This window comes from Anser brachyrhynchus (genome assembly GCF_964034855.1).
Source record: "Anser brachyrhynchus genome assembly, chromosome: 5".
NCBI classification, from domain to species: Eukaryota; Metazoa; Chordata; class Aves; order Anseriformes; family Anatidae; genus Anser; species Anser brachyrhynchus.
The window spans coordinates 62,004,726-62,025,407 of record NC_137699.1 but is presented as its reverse complement, the minus strand read 5'-3'; the positions used below and the strand labels follow the sequence as shown (position 1 = coordinate 62,025,407).

At 42.6% G+C, this 20,682-nt stretch overlaps 1 protein-coding gene and 1 long non-coding RNA gene across 3 annotated transcripts in view; both read left to right on the top strand.

Moving 5' to 3' along the window:
- The window catches only part of PELI2 (pellino E3 ubiquitin protein ligase family member 2), a 76,688-nt gene that overhangs the window by 22,740 nt on the left and 33,266 nt on the right, over positions 1 to 20,682 (top strand). For both annotated transcript variants that reach the window (XM_080594918.1, XM_080594917.1), the window contains exon 2: positions 1,955 to 2,084. In XM_080594918.1, coding sequence (XP_080451044.1) covers positions 1,955 to 2,084 — 130 coding nt within the window. The remainder of the gene's footprint in view (positions 1 to 1,954; positions 2,085 to 20,682) is intronic.
- Positions 2,096 to 20,654, top strand: LOC308196214. The gene is made up of 2 exons (XR_013952128.1): positions 2,096 to 7,456; positions 8,014 to 20,654. It is a non-coding gene; the product is annotated as an uncharacterized lncRNA (long non-coding RNA).

The following is a 20,682-nucleotide window of genomic DNA, read 5'->3' as shown; positions in this document are numbered from 1 at the left end:
TTGTGGTGAGAATCACCTGTGTTAACTGAGTGCGTGTGTAGGGTTAATAACAAGTTTTCTGATATGAATAGGCATGAAATAAGTAATTTACTCCTGGTGTTCTGCTGTGTGGGGGAATCTTTGTTAATATTCCAGAGATACAGTAATCTTCCCTGTGAAAATAAGAGTGGGAGAACAAGTTCAACTGTAGCCCAGCTGAAAAACTCTTAACTTCTTGTTGAGTCATGGGATCGTGTTTTTTAAATATTTATTTAAACAAACAAACCTCAAGGCTGGTTTTAAATGTTTTAGAATATTTAAGTCCGTATGTTCTAGAGCTTAAATTTGAGGCTGTGATCTCCAATCTGTTCTCCTTTGTGCTCATGAACATTCAGTGGTCCTGCAGCTCAGATCTCAGGTACTCAGATGCTGTTCAGGAGAAGTTTAAACTATTTTTCTGTGTGAGGCTGTAGCCTTCTGCAGGGCAGTGCTGCAGGGCTTCAGCAACGAGACTGCCTGGTTTCATCTGCTGTACTTTTCTTTTTACAAAAAGATTCAAATCTCTCCAACTACGTTTTCTTGTTAAACAAACTAGGTAGGTATGCATGCAAAATGGTAATGATATGAAAAGTATAGTTCTGGGCTACTGCATTGCTTTTTCCTAGTCAGCAGTTGTCAAAGAATTTCTCGTACAACCTGAGCAATGAGTGACTATTGGCCTCCTGTGGGGCTACAAACAACTTGTTGTAATCTGAAGATAGTGTGGTGGATGTAGAGCTGAACTCCTTCAAAGTGCAACTCTAAACAGATGAGTTCTCCTAATTTTTTTAACCTCTTTTGCTTTTCAGGGAGTCTGTCACCTTTAAATCTTCCTTTAAATCTTTAAATCTTCCTTTTCCTTCTCCTGTCCAGGTTCTTTTCTTTGTTGTGATGTTAGCTTTTAATCTCAAAGGCTGTAGGAGAGGAATAAATGTGATCTAGTATAGAACAGACCTTCCCAGTAAGACTACTGAAATCTGGAAGCGGAATTGCAGCTGTAGTTCTTCAGGGAAAAGTCTGAAAACTTTGAAGATCAGGTATGACAGGGGCATCTGTGCTCTAAGTCCAAGCCCTGAGAGTGCTTCACAGACCAGTTGCGAGTTGTCAGGGATGTTACAGGTGAAGGTGCTATGATGAGAAGCGTTTACCTTTCCTAGATCTTTGGGGAGGGGGAAATGTGATTTCCGTGCTTACGCACTGCAAAGAAACTTCGGTTGGTTCCTTCCCAGGGGAAGGAATTATCCCCTTGAGGCTTAACGCTTCTCTGAATAACTTGTCCACTGGGGCTCTGTCCTGGGAGAGATGAAAGAACTGGTGAAGGCTACTGTGCTACACCTGATAAAGGCTGTTATTAACAAGTCCTCAAATAGTCACATGAATTAATAACATTCATGTCTTCCTTCGTTAATAATAAATGAAACCTTTATGATTAGATTTAAAAAAATCCTATGTGGCTAGACTAAAATTCCATTTCATTTAGTTTGAATTGCCCCTAAATTGTGTGGGTTTTTTTCCTCCAATCACTCCTTTTCTTCCACTTGTCTTCTCTCCTCTTACGTGAGCTGTGGGGAAGGGAATGGTAGGGTAGAGCAGTTTTTCAAACTCCCCATGTCATGAAATTGCAGAAAAGATTTAGAACTTGTTCTTCCAAATTCCTTTAATTCTAGAGGTGAAGAACTATTTCTGTGGCTGAACAGCTCACTGTCATTTGTAGTTGATGACCTTATTAGCGATGAGTAAAACTTCAACCATTGGCAGGAAAGGAATGTTGGAAGGCCCATAGTAATTTAGGAAGCAAAGCTGACTCGGGCTGTTACTTGTTTTATAACCACATCCTTGAAATTATCAGGATATTGTGACCAAATTACTGCTTTCCTTTTCTGTATTCTAAATTGTTGATGTTTATTTAAATGACAAACTTTTTGTTTCATTCTAGGTATAATGGCTCCCTCCCTAATGGTGACAGAGGACGCAGGAAAAGCAGATTTGCCCTTTATAAGCGACCTAAGGCAAACGGAGTTAAGCCCAGCACTGTTCACGTGATTTCTACTCCTCAAGCATCCAAGGTATGCAGCAGTGAGACAGATTTTATTTTCCTAGTGATCCTGGGTTGAGAACAACTCATGTATCACAGCTACCTGATTTACCTTGCTGTTGGTTCATTCCATGGTGGTCAGATACTTGTTCTGATGAAGTCTGCACTGGATTTTCTTGGTAGAGATGTGTATCTTTAATCCAGTTACTTATTTAAAATAGTCCTTAACCTCAGGTATGAGTTAATCTGACCCTTCTGCCCTTGTTCAGAAAGCTGATGGATTTATTCGAGTCATAGAATAGTCATGTGATGCAAACACAAGTAGTGCTTATTTCTTTTTCACTGGAGTATAGGATTAGTGTGTGTTTCCTCTTCAGGAAGATAACTCAAATAGTGTTTTTAAACAAAATACAAAAAAAACAACAACAAAAAATGAAACAAAAACTCAGTGATTCCTATAGGCCGTTCATTTTTGTTGCTAATAATATTGTGTATATTTTCACCTGAGGCCTAGTGTAGGGAAAGAAGGAAAAGTATTACAATAAATATATTAACATAGTAACTTATTAACATACAGAATTGTCTTGGTTAAAGTTCTGTTGGTAGAATGCGTTTCATGGTGCAAAAAGTCATCTTAACCTCTCTCAAACCATTTTTGCCAGGAGCAAAAAGTAAGTAGAGTTCTGGTCAAACCGTAGGTCAGTCCTCTGGTGACCCTCACAAAAATGGATGGCTTATGCAAGGTATACATCACTTCCCCAAAATATGTATTGGGGAGAGGGGCACCATACTCTGATCTCTTAAGTGTGCTCTCTAACGTGGTTAAGAGAAGAGTATTGTTTAATGCATCGTATATGTTGTTTTCTTTCATAATACATGCCACGCATAGCGCCCACCCAAGCATGTCAAAATGTACTATATCAGTTTTTTTCAAGACTTTACAGGGCTTGCATAGCGTAGATGAATATGTAGTCTTTTGGGTTTGTGTAAATATTTTTCAGCATTCATATTCTTAAAATAAAAGTATAGGTGAGTTAAATCTTTTTGATGAAATCAACTTTCGAAATAGGCCTGTATTATCTGTGTGTATGTTGGCAACCCTGGTTTGTTTCTTAAAAATTTAATAAATTTAAAAAAAAACACGTTTCACATAGTTGATGGAAGTGTACACATACTTGCACTGGATAATCTTAAGCATTTGGACTTCAGATAGTATTTTGGCATTTGATTTTCAAAATATTTAAACACCTGACAGACACCACAAGGAATCTGGTTAATGTACATCTACTTTGTTATTGTAGTGCAGATAAAATATGTGCTGTACAAATTAATGTCCTTATAAAGATAGCACAGGGCCTGAGACATTGAGGTGTTTCCTTCGAGGATCTGGACTCAGGTGGCTATGTCAGGTTGAATGTATTCTTTTGCACTTTATCTGAACCCTCATAAAAGAGCTTTTGTGTATTTATACTGTTGTCTGGGGCAAGGCTGGTGGATGTGTGCCAGCACAGTGATGCAGTGGATTTCAGTTAGTGCTCTTTCAGATGCACAGAGATGACATTACGTTTTAAAACACTTTTTCTTAGGCTTTTCTGACATCCTAGACACCAGAGTCTAAATCTGTTTTTCCAGGAACGGCTTCTGCACACAACTTCTGTAAATGATTCCAGAAATGCAGGGAATTACAGAATAGACAGTGAGATGCTTTGTTCTTGGAAAATAATGTGCAACTTGACCTTAAAAAAATCTTTGTTCTGCTCTCAATCTTTCAGTTTAATTCTTGTTTAGGGAAGAAGAAAAAACAGTGGGAACATGTACTGCACAGGATATTACAAGTTTCCTCCTTTACATGCTCCCTTGTACCTTTTCAGATATGAGTTCTCTGTTTTACTTTGCATGTTTGTCACTGTGTGAACTGAATCTTTGAGTAGAAAGAACCACGTTATTCCTGGGCTACTGATACTTTTTTGGTGGTGGATAAAGCTCTGTCTCCATCTGCTTTGTCGCTGCTGTGGCATGGATCCTTGAATGCTCTGCCTAGCTGGTTTTGTGCTAATTCTGTTAATGCAGCAGCTCAAGAACTGTTGACTGTCACCAATTTTAAGTTAGCATGTCAGCTTGAAAACTGCAATAGATCATAAGAGCGTACTTGTCATGTTCCATTGTCCCTGCTATGCAGGTGTCAAGGACAGCTGGAATAGCAATGGTTTCAACAGTAAATTTAGCTGGGATAATTGCATATGAATCAGTGCCTTTTTGTTTTTTCCCCCGGAGTGCTTGTTTTTTGCCACTCTGCCTTCTGGAGGTGCTGAAAAAGATAATTTGGAGTTGTTTGGCCTTCTGAGGATTTCTGAGGATGTATGGATATATTCTGGGGGAAAGCAATACATGGGGTAATAAGTCACAAGTTTTTTTTCAGAGTACTGAAAAAGTATGCATACGTATTTTCAATGTTACATACTTCAGAAACTGTTTTATTAACTCTGTGCTTAGGCACCATTCAGGGAATTTTCTGGTGTCATTCTTTTCCAAAGCTCAGGCCGTTTGTTGGAGACAGGCTTTTCCAGCAGGGCCAAAATCGGTTGTATTGCAAGAAAACTCTTAGGCTGTCTCCCGGCTTGCGGTATATGACTGTATCAAAATCATCAAGTCACAAAACAGTGTATCCTCACTCTTCTTAAAACTTGAATGTAGAACAGGAGAGGCCATTACTTGCATTGGCTTGGATCTCCTGATGAAGAGGAAGTCTGTCACCAGGTAAGATCGTACGAGCCATGAAAACCTTCTGTGACTACTCAGATCTTAGGTGCAAGTTTGTCCATAGCTCATCATGGCATAGTTAGAATTGCGGGGTTTTATTGTCAAGCTTGTGAAAGCAACAGCGAATAAACTCAACCAGACAAAAAGCCTTTAATTTTGTTAATTTTTTTTTATTTGGTTGAGTTTAACTGTTGCTTTCATATGTAATAGTTAATGCCATGAAGCTCAGATCTGGGTCTGCTGGTGTGTGATAGGGTTACAGGCTTTACTTAGGCAGAAATTTTCCAGTGACTGTGGAACTTCATGAAAAGTTACATCCACCCTCACTATAATGACCTGGGAAGGATGAGATGTTAAAATAGAATTTTCTGGGTTTCTTGTGTTTTTTCTTTGTTTTGTGGGTGGGTGTTGTTTTTCATCTGGGGTATATAAGTATGTATATCTGGCAAGGAAAGAGGGGAAAGAGGTGTCTGGCTGAAAACAAAACCAGCTTAGAACAATGTTTGAGGACGGTATGTCTGTCTTACAGATCTTAAGTGGGTGACTAATACGCCCTGTCTAAATAAGACCCTGATCCCATTTTCTGCCAAGCAGAGATGTGCATCTTCCCATACACATCCAATCTGTTGGTTCAGCGGGCTGTTAGGTTAATGCTTTCCCGCTGTGCAAGCTCCTTTTTCCTCCTCATCACAGCCAACACGAGCTCCTTGTTGGCTGCTGCTACCTGCGGTTCTTCTCCTGGCACGGTGGGAGATGACTCCTCCAGTTCTGCCCGGGTGCGGGCTGCTGGCACCTGGCACCAGCAGTGCGGTTACTGGCACTACCGAACGCCCAAGTGATGTCATTGCCCACGACTAGTTATTTCTGCCTTTAGGTTTCTTTATGGGTTTCTAATGCTTTGGAACCGCTTTCATGGGTGCGTAGGTTAGAAAAATGAAGTGCTTCATGCGCTCGAGTTACTCGAAGTATGCCTTTTGGAGACATGAACTGTGCACGGGAGTTAAGTGGTTGACGTTAGCCCCCCAGGTTTCCCTAGGATTACTCGGGAAGCATGAATGAATTCTATTGTAGCAGTATATAGGAATGAACTATAACTACAGTAGTAGCTTACTTGCTACGTGAGACCTTCCAGTGCATTTTACTCAATGGGCAGGAAAATATAACCAGCAAGTACCAGAAGTACTCCTTTCTAACAATGGGTTGCTGTGTTTTGATACCCAAACTTTCTTGTTAGATATTAACGCTGACTTGATAGCAGATTGGAAATGTCCTTTGAATTGCTGCAGAGTACAGAGTAAAAAATAAATCTACCTTTAATATCCTTTTTGTGGAGGTACGACTTGGTATTTTTTGTCTGCCTTGGGATAAAAGTTTTCCTTTGGTAACCTGCGGTAGATAAAGACAATGTATTTTTCCCCTATGAAATTACCGTTTCAAGCTGACTGGGAAAGATCTTTCTGACTTCAAGTCCAATTACCTGCCGAGCTGGCTTCTGCCTTGTGCTATCACAACAGCAGCTTGTGTAGTCACTGGCTGGGTTCCTGCAGCTCACATCAAGTTTCATGCTGCTACTGGAAAAGAACAAAATGCAGCCATACGAGTAATTATCAGGTCAGGGGAGAGAGCTGCAGTGTGTGCTTTGAGTGACTGGAGAAAAGGAACGCGTAGGATTCTTGCGATTAGTTATCTAATGCAGATTATTGCGCGTGCTTTGATGCACTCCGTGAATTCTGAGCAAAAAGGCCCCTGATCCTTTTGGAGCTTGCAGCTTTTGGTGCTGCTTCGGGATGAGAGCTGTAAAGCTTGGCTGCTGCAAAGGGGGCACTACGTGTCAGTGGCTTGTCTCTTTGCTCTTGGGCTTATTTTTGGTGTAATCAATTCGTGGAGCGCTAACTTGTTCTGAGGTAACTTAATCACATGTGTCTTGAAAGTCCAGAGTTGCGCGGAGGCAGTTTTTTCCTGGCTCATGTGCTTGAATAAGGGTTTCCTTAGCGTTGAGTGTCCTTTCCTACTAAATGAGCATCATCCTAGCATGTGCAGTCCCTACCCCTTTGCTCTGGAAAACAGTAGGGCATGGGTAAGCAGAAGAAAATGGTTAGACCCGTTTCATTGGTATGGTTTAATAAATAACTTACTTTGTTTGATGCTCTCCTTCCTAGGCTTTTGGGACCTATTGAACCGAATGCATGTCAAAGGTTTTGGAAAATCACTTTACAATGTTTCCTAACAAAAACCAGATGCTTAGTGAAGGAAGGGGAATTAAAATTGCTGAGGACTACAATTACTTTTTTTATGACTTAACATTGTTTTTGTTTTTCATGCTCTCCCTTCAGAGGGTAGACAAAAGATCAGAAAATGCTTTCCTTGTAAACTGTTTAAACTACATCTGCTATAAATCAAGATTTAGAGGAGATTCTTCTTGAATTTGAGTGTCCTTTGGACGTGGAAGAAGGAAGCGCTGAAGGTGTGCTGTGCGTTGTGTTTCCCCCCAGGCACTCCCGTTTCTTTTTCCATAGGGAGCCAGGCTGTATCCTGCCACAGCACAATCGGTTCACAGCTTCCTTTACCCTGCCAGAAATAACCTGGGGGAGTTCAGCCTCATGGAACCGGATAGCTGGGGGAGCTGGAGGCTGTGCATCCCAGGTGAGCGTAAAGCTGCAGCGGGAGATCAGATGTTGCAAACCTCTGCTGCCAGTCGGGGCAAGGTCTTCAGCTGCTCTAGCCACTGGGAAAGCTACCACTGGGATCTGTGCTTCTGGCAGCAGAGCCACTTATTTGACTGAAAGATGATAATTTCGCTGCTTCAGATGGCGTGACTTGTTTGAAACTAACTTCTTCCAGTTTGAGTGGGTTCTGCAAGTCCGTCCACACCCCAGCACATAAACACCCCTGTCCCCGATTTAGAGTGGAAAGTTTGGACCATCTAGTGTAGTGGTGAAGCTGTCCTGTTACACACGCTTCCTTTATTCATGCTCTTAATTGCCTGGGATGGATCTGGTCTTAGAGGTGCATGGGCTAGTCCTAGCTTCTGAAAGGTTAAGAGAGAACCGGAGTCAGGGTTGTGATCAAATGAGTCTGTGTGGTGGTGTGCTGCTCCTTGAGCTTTCTGTAGGAGAAAACACATCATCGCACGTTGGCACTACAAAGCGAGAACCTCCCCCGAGTGCCACAGACAGTGACAACCTGCTGTTGCGTTCTAGGGTTTGGTTTGGCTGTGCTGCAGCACGATTATCGAACAACCTGGTGCCTGTTTACAACTGCTAGCAGCATCTGGGACTGGGAGCATCTATACTACAGGAATTCCCAGCTTCTGTTTTGGAAACGTGCTTCCTCACCCCTGTCGCGGGGGGGCTTTACACAGACCTGAAGTGCGACTCACACGTTAGGTTTGAACTGCAAAGCACCCGCAGGGAGAGAGACGGCTGGATTCTAGGCTGTGCAGAATGCGGATTTATGGCACGCGTTACGCAGAGAGCCTGTCTTTGCCCGAGATGTGTACCGCAGAGCTAAGGCAGATGTTCTGGCGCTGGGAAGAAGCATACGGCCGTCTGCATACTGTGCTTGTATTGCCATCTTTCAGGGAAATTGAAAGTTCCTGGAGCGTTTGTTGCTAATATGTGCATAGGTGGTTTCATGTGCAGAAGAAGAAGCTGTGAAAAGAGGAGCGCGCAGCCAATAATGGATGTGTTTTTTTTTTTCTGGTAACCCAAACTGTGGTGTCTCAGGGAAATTGCCTTAAATGGCTAAAGCGCTGTATTTTGGAAAAATGAGGTAGCGTGTACTCAGTCACAGCAGTACGGAGCAGCTGTCCTGGAGCAGAGGAGCTGGAACTGCATCAAACGGTAGATGAGACTCCTGTGTTTTAAGGGTTTGTTGAGAGGAGCAATTATTTGGAAAACACAGGAAGCGATTGAAGCCTCATGGGCCAACAGAAACTTTTCAAAGAAACAAAGCGCTGCTATTCCTGTTTTACAAATTTGAAAACAGTTATTTTCCAGAGTGCTTTGAGGTTTTGTTGGTGGAAAGAACAAAATCGAAGTTTCTTTGTGGGGGGTGTCTTACAACATCTGTAAAAGGAGCAATTAATTTCATCTGTTCACTACAAGTGCTAGAGGGGTGACTGAATTTTGAGGCTATGAGATTCCTGTTTCTGCTGTTTGTGGGTCTTTGAGAAGTGTTTTTGCTTTATTTTAGATGTAGGACTGCTTCGTTTTGGGGTTCTGCAGTTTTGTTCCTATTCAACAACGAAGATGTCACAAAGATTTTTAGAAAATGGGGAGTACTTTATCAGGACGATCACTTTGGAAGGGATGTAGCCATAGCAAAGCTCTTACAATAATGCTTCATTCGCTGAACCCTCCAAGCTCTTCAGTGTTAACAAAAATAATCAGTGTTTGGAGGTCATAGGAGCAACTCAGAATTCCGTAGCACTAAGGATTTACTTCCACAAGGTCACTATCTTTTTTGGGTCATCCCATGAGGTGGCCTTCTGTAGAAACCAGCTTGTCCAGCCGTTGCTTCCACACCATACCTCGTACTTACGTGACCTCTTTATGAGACTGTGTGTGTTGTGTACAGACCCGCCTTTAAATTCTGCATATGTCTCCTGTCCGTAGTGATTCTGCCAGAACTTCAGGAACTTCAGGACTCTGCAGATGCCTGCTGTGAGATAATGTGTGTGGTAATATATACTTTGGCCTTCTAATTCAGTAACAGCAGATGCCTATCGCTCTGACTCGAGGAAGCTAATTATAGGCCCAGCACTGCCAACTTGCTCGGTTCTGCAGTACTCAGTTTTCCTCCAACTATCTATCAGTGCGAGTTCTGAGTTCTGTCTCCTCCACCGAGCTCACCGCAGTCAGGGAGTGATGGATGATCTCTCCTATCTTTGCTTTTTGATATTGGCAAGCAAGGAGAGGTATTGCTCCCTGTCAAGTTGAGAAACTGGATTTGTTGCACTGAAGTCGGATTTGCATTTCCTCCCCTAAAACTCTCACTCTGATTACTCGCCTGGCATTTCTCTGGCTGCTCGTGGAATGGGACCAGTGTCTTAACAGTGATCTGTCTTGGGCTGGACGACTTCTGAGGTGCTGCTCTCTGCCTTGGTTGTTAGCTCTGGGAACAAGATTTCCCTGGGAATTGTTCCTGTTTTCCAGGTTTAAGATACTGAGATGTTTTTCTTCCCCTTCTGCTCTCCTCCAGGACAGAGAAAGGAGAAACAAACATAGCCCTGATTTACTTATTTTTACGTGGCTCCCGTGAGACCAAAGGTGCTCTGGTTCCTGCAGAATTGTTTCTCCTCTAAGACCTCTCAGCTGATGGGATGATTAGATGACAAAGCATTCCCGGTTTGCAGCTTGAATAGCTCTTGTGTCTGAAACAGGAACGCTCAGCTTCAGTTAAGGATGCCCTCAAGAGCAGGGGAATGTGAAAAGAACACTAAACTCCTCCTGGTGATAAAGACCAGGTTTTATGCTTGCTCTGCAGCAAGGCAAACTTCTATTTTTATTGCCGGTTAATCTCAGATTCAGTTAAGTTTAACTGCGGAGATGCCTTCTTTTGTAGGTTCACACTTATGGGGATCAGGACTTCATGGGACCAGAACTTGCATGTTAACATCCCCGATGCTCACCTTGTTTCTGAACCTGCTGCAGCTTGCTTTACTCCATCTCTTTGAGGGATTCTCCATAGAAGCTGGTTTTGGGGTAGGGGTTACAGCATCTAGAGATAAGAGCTCCTGTCCCTTTCCCAAGACAGTGCTTTTCCTAAAGAGCTGCTGTTTCTCAGACTTATTTTCAGCTGAATCTAGAGTTTACTCCATCTTTTCCCTCCCTGTCCTCATAAGTTGCATGCATTCTTGAACGAGATATGTTTTCTCATCGCCAAGAGTAAACGCGTAGGACCAGACACTCCCCATAAATATCCAAAGCTTTTGTGATATTGAGTTGTGTGATACTCTCATAGCTGTATTAAGACCGTTGTAGACTCTGTGCCTTCAGAATGGTTCAGCTCCCAGGATTGGCCTCAGTCACATGGTACCATTGTAATATAACATTTGCCAAAATACAGAATCCTAGAGTCATTTAGGCTGGCAAAGACCTTCAAGATCATCAAGGCTAACAGTCTGCCTGACCAACCAAGTCCCGTCACTAAGCCCTGTCCCCACATCTCAATGCCGCGTCCCCACATCGCTTCAGTGCCTCCAGGGATGGGGACTTCACCGCTACCCTGGGCAGCCTGTTCTTGTGCTTGACTGCTTTTTCCATGAAGAAATTCTTTCTGATGTCCAAGGCCACTGGCTTTCCTGACCATCTGGGCACGCTTCTGGCTCCATGTTCTGTCCTAGATGTTCCTGTTCGTGCCTAGATGCAGCACCTGGTTAAGGCTGACCTTTAGTCCTTTGCTGAACTGTGGAGCCTGGGAGCCTTTTCCCCGCAACTGGGTCTCCACCTCGTCTTGCTTGGAGTCTCACTGGACGGAGGGACGTAAGCCGATTGCGCAGATAAACACCCGACCTCTCTTTGAAGCTCTTCCCTTCGCAGCATTCTGTCTGTGCATCTGTTTAGCATGCAGCCTCCTTCAGAGTCCAGAATTCCAGAGGAGGTAATTAAGGAGATGATGTGGTTATGAAAAAGTGAGGGAAGGGTATAGTTTTCAGCTTGAGGTTTGAGAGTGGTGGCGAAATGTTACTGAAGCAAAAGTTCTTTTGTGTTGCACGAATGGTCAAAAAATCTTCAACAAGAATGTCTGGATTTCTTTAGATAGGATTTCTCTGGTGTTCACATTTGATGGTACTACTTCATATATCCAAACTTTAGTTTCTTAATTTTCTACCAGAGCAGGTTTGGAGGAAATGTTGAATAGGACAGTGGATGACTACAAACCCGCAAAACTTGCAGGATGACTGAAATGAACTTGGGGTGGGCTTTGTGGGTTACTTTTGATGCTGGTCATCACAGGGAGTCTTTTGTCTGAACTTTATAATATTAAGACATACAGAAACGTTTTCCTCCTTTCCTCTGTGTTTTTGCATGCTAGCATTTAGTCTTCCACGCCATTTTCTCGCTGCTTCAGCCCACCAAAGAATCCTCCAGTGCTGCGGGTCAGCAATGAGGCAGTGCCTTGGTGGTCCAGGTGGGAGGCAGGCAGGAACAAAGCTGACCTCACTTCAGCGCGGGCAGCTGCTCTTATTTTGTTCCAAATGAAAAACTGGCTTTGGAAAGCTGGATTGCAAAACTAATAGCTCATAAAGTGTTCTTCCTAACTTCTCCCTCCCCCTCAAAGCTTTCTCGTATTCTTCTGTGGTGTTTAATCACAAAAATGACTCTCTTGCTGTTGTAGTGTAATAAAATAAGCTGTAAGTCAAAATGTTGGCAATTTATTGCAGAGACTGCCCCTGTTCTCTTAAAATGTCACTCATACAATCTTGACTGTAACTGAGAAGGACCAGCTATGGTTTACTTGTTAAATATATTTTTGTTCTGCAACGTAGCATTTGAGTATCCTTGTACTAGAGTAGCACATAGTGCTAGAGCTGTGTGTGTTACACACCTCGTGCTGCATGTAAAAACACAGGACTCTTCCTGGGGAACTTCTTTTTTCTGGAAAATAAAGAAGGATTTCAAAGAGGAAAAGTTGCATATCTGAATTCCCTTGGATGTTTACGTTTACTAAAGATCTCAAGTAGATTGTGAAAAATCTGTCTCTTGAGTCACAGTAGCTCCATTCATTAACTTGAAATCTTTTTCCAGAAGTGTTTCTGTGAAATATCTGTGTAATGTGCAGATGTAGATGGTGCAATGTATGTTTAGCATAATTTTTTGTAAACTGCTTTTATGGCTTTTGCTGTAGAAATATTTTAGGGATTTGGAAAAAAAAATGGAAGCGTTCCAATCATTTCTTAAATAATACTGCTTAAAAAAGAAAGCATTCAAATCGTTTTTTAAATAATACAGCTTTTTTGACAGAAAGGATTCGTGGCTTTAAATCAATGGAAATAAACTTGTTATTGTAAAACTCGGGTAGAGGGTTCTTTAACTTTAAACAGGAGTATATGCTCTTTGTTTGACCTACAGTAGCGTACTTTGTTCCAGCACTGGATGTCGGACAAAACCCCTTTACAATCTAACAGTTATATCCTTTGGCAGAACGCTTTTCTTCCTGTTTGCTGCAGGGCTTTAATTCCAGACGTTCAAGTTCAGAAGGCTTTTTCTCAAGGACTGGGCTTGAGGAACATCCCCAAATCCTGACAGATCAGGTTTGCTCCTCCCACGTGTACTTTGTAGCATCCAAGCTTAAATTCTAATCCATGGCGCTCTAGGATTGATAATCTCTCTTTTGGTATCTGCGTACTTCCCGCTGTCCTGTCTGCTTTCATTTCAGTTTGCCTTGTTTTGTGGCTCTGCTCACTGGATATAGACTTCTGATGTGAAACACTGTCCAAGGCTTTGGAAATCAACATTTGTGCGATAGCGGTGGTAAAGCAGAGGCATTTCATCACTTAATCAAGTGATGAAACCTTTAGGAGGAGTTTCCCCTTTCTGCAGTCGCATCCTCTTCCAGATGAAGATTTTATTGCTAAGATGAAGAAGTAAGGCCCTGACTTTTCTCTGACAACACTCAGTTTTGTGTAGAAAATAGTTTGATTTAAACTTTAGGCATGATGGTGACTGTGTGTGCAGGTATGTACATATGAATACCAAATACTGATGACAAGGGAACACCATCCTATACCGTGACTGAACGAATACACTGAGGCTTTTTCAGACTGAAGTAGTAACTTGTTTTATTTCGTGACTATGAAGGTAACCACGTGTAGCTTTAGAAGTACTCAAATGCGTGCTTTGAAAGGGGAGCGCAGAGACATCTTCCTAGGTCAAAGGTTTAGATGGCTTCAAACAAATCACTTTAAAAAAAAAAAAAAAGGAATGTAACAAACAGTATATCTGCCTCAGGTAGGGTTGCAGGCTATGCAAATACTGGGAAACGATAGTTCTGCCTCAACAAGCAGACATTACAGCTTTCACGAAGCAGTAATCCTGCCTGTTTCAGTCTGGCGCACGGTGCGTAGCTCCAGTGTTGGTGGCAGAGCATTATTAGTGTATTAGCTGATCTCTGACACCCAAGTATCTTGCTCCCAGCTGTAAGCATATCAGCCCTGCCTAGCGCTGCTCTGAATAAGCCACTGTGTGCTAGCTGAAGACAAAACCCTGCAGCAGTGCTCAGAGGTAGGTACAACGGAGGTAGTCCAGCGCTTTGGCAGCCTGCCTGTTTCAGCAGCTCCTGCTTAAGGCGGCGATTGGGGTGTTGAGGCCGCTGTGACTGGGGCTGTCTGATGCTCGTGCCTCTGTCGACACTTGCAGCACGTGGAGATGCCCAAGCCTGAGTTGGAGTTGCTGTCTCGGTGAAGGAGGCTCGGCCAAGCAGCGTACGCTGTTTTACGGCAAGCTTTGCTCAAGGCTCCGCTGGCTCAGTAGCAGCTTAGGCATCAGGCACGTATGGAAGGTCGCTTCAATTCACCTGTTGTAATCTCAGGCTTAGCCACAGCTGAAGGTGACTCCGGAAGGAACTCGAGCAAGTTTGGGTGCAGGGGCTGTCTGACATTCTGGGGAGCCTTATGCAACCTGTTGTCCTTCAGTAGCTGTTCTGCCAAACAGTCGAGGAACATCTGCAGAGTCTTTTTTTTTTCCCTATGTATTCCTGCCATGATTCAGGTTCTCCTTGTTCTGAACTCTAGGAAGTCTTCTGCAAGGAAATGTCACACCCAGAATTGTTTATTAAACATTCATAGCTCTGTTCATGTTTGGGGCTGGCTTTATTAGCCGGATGCTCTGTCCTAAATACAGTGATTTACTGGCTTTCACTGCTCTTTCATTTGGCAATTTGTGAACTGAATTATTAGCGTGAGTGAAAGATGACAAATCACAGGTGCCTCGGCTCCCTCGCTCTGTTCAGTGGCTCAAGATTTGCTTCAGTCTTGGGTTTCTCAGGCTCTGTTAACAGGAAGGAGAGAGCACTCAGTAATGTTTGTTACAGGTACATAATGTATCTTCTGTGTCACTTGTGTAACTTTTCAGGTTGTGCATCAACGTGTATTTGAAGGACAATGAAGATAAAAAGTAGATTTTCTTTAAAATGAAAACTTCCTCATTTCAGTAGTAAGGATTTGCAGTCTCAATTCAATTGCTGTCCAGAGCGTTCACTTTTATTTGACATGATGGTTTGCTGCTTATGCACTTCCTTTTATCTTTGTTTTATTTATGCATTAGTCTAGATACCTCGCTCATCTTGTTCCCACAGTACATGACTAGTGCTGAAGGTAACTTGCAGCCGAGGCGTGGAAGCGAGTAATTTCCAGTTGTAACCCTTTTTCATGAAGCATCTCTGATGCATTTAAATCTGCTGCTTTAGTGCCAGCTGACCAGCCAGCGTGGTGTCTGAGTGCTTTTTCCTGCAGACTAGTAGAAGACGGAGTGGAATGAGGTTATTCTTTGATGCCAGGCTAACATAACGTTGTCAACAGCAAACAATTGCATGCGGAGCAGAAAGACTGAAAGCCTACCGAATGTCTCGGTGCGGTCAGCACTGTATTACTCTGATTTATGATTGCGCCTTGCTGGCTGAGTATATATTGCACTTTCTACTGGGGGTGGGAAGCCCTTACCTTTAAAAACAGGGTATGTGGTTATATTAAAGTGCTTTTGGCAGAAACTGAGATCGATACCCGTCTGGGGCTGGTTGTCTTGTCGTGAAGCATGCAGTTGGGTTGGTTGTGTGTGTAGACAGGGCAAAGGCTTGCTTTCTGATGTGGCGCTCTGCGCGAATCGCTGCGGAGTTGCTAGGCTGGGAGCTAGTTCCAAGGTGCCAGGATTTTAAAGCATTCAAAATTTTGGGGGGTGGGGGGATATATTGCATTAAATACTTTAATAACTGGCATGCAGGGTCTGGTTGTAACAGTGTTAAAAGAATGTATTCTAATATTTTTTTTATGTTGAGATGACATATAATGTGGAAATAAGGTGAAAAAGAAGCTTGCAGTTTGTCATTTCCCCTTACACGTAATCTGCTGTGCATCTTCTGAAAATAAATACGATATGTAGGTAGTAATAAGCCCTTCCGCAGTTACTCTGCCTCCCAGCACACCTCCCCACTCCTATCCCTTGCCAACTGCTTGTCTCGTGGTCCTCTACTCGGTGCTCTTTTGTCATGGGTAAGGGGTGCCAGGGGTCATGAGGTTTTGTCCTAGTTGGCCTATTGTAGGCATCAGCGAGGTGCCTTTGCTGAGCTTTTTAGAAAAATGCGCTGAAAAATGTCTTTCTGGAGAGAAAAACGTCAAAACTCTACTTACAGGTTTTTAAAGAGATTTTTCCTTCTCATTTTGCATTCAATATTTAAAACATGTATGCGCTGCTTAGCTCTCGCTGCTGTTTTACTGCCTTGTTCTACTGGAGTACACGAGGTAAAAAAGCAGCCTGCTCAGGAATTGAGGCTTGCTGTGTCCCAGTTTTCAGCCGTACCGCTAACACTTGCACCGTGTCGATCCGTCACTCCGTGGTGCTAGTATTTGACTATTTATTTTCCTCTTGAGCTGGCAAAACTAGACACTCGTTTTTGCCGTAGCAGGTTTCTTCCGTCGTCTCTTACCACAGGCTGTGGCAATGTAGTAACAGAAAGGGAAGGGTGTGTGCTGGCAGAATAGTTGCATATAATATCGTGCATAGAAAAATACTTTAATCTAAACCATAGCAATGCTTTTCTACAAATTGCTTTCTTACTCGTTTGTTTGCAACGACTGCGTGCATGCAAGCAGTTCTGAATGCTGCCAGTTGTGGCTTACATCCTCAAAACCTTCCCAGAATTTCTAGATTTGAGCCTTCCTGAATAAACAGATCTTTGTAAAGCAAGAAGTTGCAGGACTGAAGGTGATTTTATTGCGTTGCTGCTGCTTTGTGTTCCTTTGAAGGGTGAAGGAGGATCTTGGAGTCGTAAATATGCTTCTGTAATCAGAGTATTAGTTACACCAGATTGTCTTCGTTTGACTATTTTGTAGTGAAAATCACTATGTGCTTTGCCTAAGATGCACCAAAGCAAGCATTAAAAATTACATGTTACAGTTGACTTCAAGCTCCTCTGCTGTCTTTATGTTTTTCTTGGTACTGGGGCCTTTTGCTACTGAAGGGAAAAATGCAGGATACATGCTGTTCTTTCATAGCTATCATTTCCTCAAAACTATTATTTGGCTTGGAAGCCAGTCCGAGCAGAAAGTGTCAGTCATCTGCGTGTCTAGCGGCAGAACACTGATTTGTGATCTCCTGGTGTCACAAATAAAATAAGTCTCTGCAGAGCTGGACGGGATTTCAGCTTGTTTTCCCTGTAGCATTTGCACTGGGAAAGCTTTGTGGTAACAACGCAGCCTTTTTGCTCCAGGAGGCATGTCTGTCCTCCTGTTCTCACAACTCTAACACATTGTTCTTTTATGAATGCTTTTTCCATGAGTGCTGTGTAATTTTTGTTTGTATTTTATTTATTTATTTTTAGTTAAAAAAACAATTGTGCATTAATTCATGGAGGGAAAAAAAAAAGTCTGAACTTCCTAACAGAAGTTGCTCAGGTTGATGTGCAGTGATACAAAGCTGCAATTATTGTTATCTTTGTATTCCCCTGGGGTGTCATTAAAGCGGCTCTTCTTCAGCTGCCTCCGTTTCCCAGCGCTGTGAAGTTCTGGATTTCAGCAGACAAAACAAATATTTTCCTGTGTAGTGTTTCACTCTTGCAGATTGAACATCTAACCAATCTCTTTTTTTCCTGTTCTTACAGCAACAGGAGAATCTGTGCAAGTTCTGGCAGACTTTCTAGTCTTCAAATCCACTTGTTTGGTAGCGATTCAGCAAAAGTCTCAACTGTGTTGCTGCATCAATTCATTGCTGCTATCAGCTAAAGGCAGGGACAATTGCATCTCTGAAATGGCTTTAGACTGGTGTATTTCTGAAATTGCTTAATACAGCCTGACAGGTACTCAGTGCTTTAACCCTTGAAACCTTATGCTTCAACGGTTTCATGATGGGATAGTGCCTCTTTAAGCAGACTCCTGAAGTTTTAGATTTGATAATCTGTTGCCCCGAGGGTAGGAATTTAATGCTTCAGATCTTCCAGGCAATTAGTTACACATCACAGTTGTGCAGTTGTTTTCAGGTAATGCGTTATCTTTTCATAATGCTTTGTAAACCTTCTTTCATTTGACAATTTTAGCTATCAAAATCAAAGTTTGAGTCTTAGAGCAAAATTTTAATAAAGATGCATTAGGTTATAGGCACCAAAACTAGCTGATGCTTGTGCTTTCCCCTGTGTAAGGATATGTCAGTTGGGCGCCTGACACTTTAAGACCCTTTAAAATGATTAAACTGCATATAATTCATACTAAAACTTCATTTATGACTTTAATGACTGCTCTTTTTTGTGTATGCATTTTCATGGGGCATAGTTCTTCTTTTCCCCAGTGTGTATGGTGGTATCTTTGTCAGCAGTTAAGTGCTGAGTACAAGTCAGGCAAACAAATATTTAATTCCTATATATGTTTGTAGCAATTTTGGCAAAGGAATGTCTAATCTTTTCAAAAGAATTTACTGAAGTCATGATTTGCAACTTAAAATGCTTTGCCTATGCCTGGAAAGTGAATGCTAGCTATTGTTCGATATTTATTTTTAGAAATAGAGGTAATTAAGGGAAGTCTATCCAAAATATTTGTCTAAAGAGAACATGTTGTGGTGAGGATGTCAATATATGGATCCGGCACCATGCAAATCCCAGCTTGCTCGGACTCCTAGCAAGGAGGAGGACGGGAAAGATGTACTGTGGGCAGTGGAAACTAAACACGCTGGTGTTGTACACTGTATTCTTCCATTTCAATGGAAGACAGGACTGTGCGAAGGATGACCCTAACTTTGTTGGCACCTGGGATTGCCATCTGGGTTGAAGACAACTTAGAGCACCCAAAGGACGGTCCACGATAAGCGTGCTAAGTAGCATTTGTGAGAAGCGCATTCAGCAGGTTCTAGTCCAGAGAAATTCCTTCCGTGCCTACAGAATAACGCAAGGAATCTCTGCAGATCATCTCTTGAGAAGAAACTCTGTGGCATTTCTGTAATTTGCTGAGGATTTGCAGAAATGAAATGCTGATACAATAAGGGGCGCTTTCAGAAAGGACACGAAGTAGGAAGGAGAAATGTGGTTCTCTAAATTACTCTGCCATCCTGTTTGATGAGGAAGGGGACGGGGGCACAGCATGAATGCCGTGATCTAGATTTTGATTAGTTGTGCCCCTCACGGTATCTTTCCCATAGTCAAAGTAACGAGGCATTCTTTTAAGTTTATTAAGAACAGGCAAGAGCCTGGCTCTGTTTCCTTCCCAAAGGCAGGTGGGGATGATGAAGCTTGCCCAGCACCTCTTCAGTGTCTTTTCATCTCTGTTCACAAGCATGTGTTGTTTGTATTTGGGGAAAAAAGCAGAACATTGTGTCTGTATTCACAGGAGGCTTATAAAGTGAGTCTTAGTCTATCGAATACTAGAAAAAACACTTGTAACGGGGTGTATTTTCAGGAATCTGAGGTGGCCAAAGAGCGAGCCAGTGCTGGCTCGGCAAGTGATTGCAGTGGGGGAATTCCTGTAGAGTTCCGGTGGTCTGCTAGGAGCACGACAAGGTAACTGATGATTAGGGACCGTAGGTGCATTTGTTACGATGCCACGTACAGGATATGGTGTATCGTGGATGCAGCTCTGTGGGTAATGTGCTTTTGTCAATAATATGCTCGTTTCTGCAGCTCCTCAGCACGCAAGCGTGTCTGGTTAGCTGTACCAATACCCTCTTGCATGTGGTGGGGAGCAAGTCGTTGTGGTTCAGCTGCCAAACTGTGCTGTTACTGTGGTACATGCAAAGAAGGAGCGTAAAGAAGCTTGCTTGTTTTTAACTGAGAGGGATGAAATAACTGCTAGTGTCCCACAGTACCGTGTGATGCTGTGAAGTGCGGATTGTGCACAGAAATGGTAGGACAGTTGATTGATAACCTGCGTGTTGTATTTTCCTCGTTCTTTAAGGTTTTTTTTCTAATTATATTCTGGTATGAGAAATGAAGAAGAAATAGGAAGAAGCACTGTGCGGTATTAATATCTTAACCATTATCAGCTGACTATTAATTCATTTAAATCCCAAGAAATTATTAAGGAAACTTAATTTCCTGAGCCAGTTGCTAATGGGATTCCGTAGAGATAAGCAATTTGCTGCCTTAAATGGACCATATGAAATTGAAGGGGGGGGAACCTACCCTAGCTTGACAAAACCAGTAGCAGCTCATCTGTCAGAAGAGCAAATAATAAAGGTGGCTGCATAGAGAGCTCTACGTGGGTTGGCGATGTAGGTTTTCAAAAAGAAAAAGGAAAAGCACGTTAGTTTTAATCCAGCTATCAAAGCTAAATATTTAGAGGCTTTCAGTCAGGTCCCAATCTCTTGCTGTAGGGACTGTATCTTGGAAACTAGACTTTTCTGCAATCAGTAAAAAGGGGTAAAACAGTTCCGGGATGGGATAAAAAGGCAAGTAGGGGTAAGGGAATGGTAGCATCGTATAGTCTGAGGCTGCTTAACAGAAGTCTGTATGCAGTTCTGGTGTCAGCTCTTTGAAAACATTTCAGAAAACTGAAGAGGATGCGAACAGGAGTTGCAAAACCGATGTGAAGGCAGGAAGGGAGAGACTGACTTGTATGGCATCAAATGAAAACCGCTGGCCTAAACTAGCTGCTTTTGAAGTCGCTCACTGCATCTATGGAGAAACTGCCACTTGCATGGCAGAAAGTGGCTCGCAGGTCTGCCTCTGAAGTG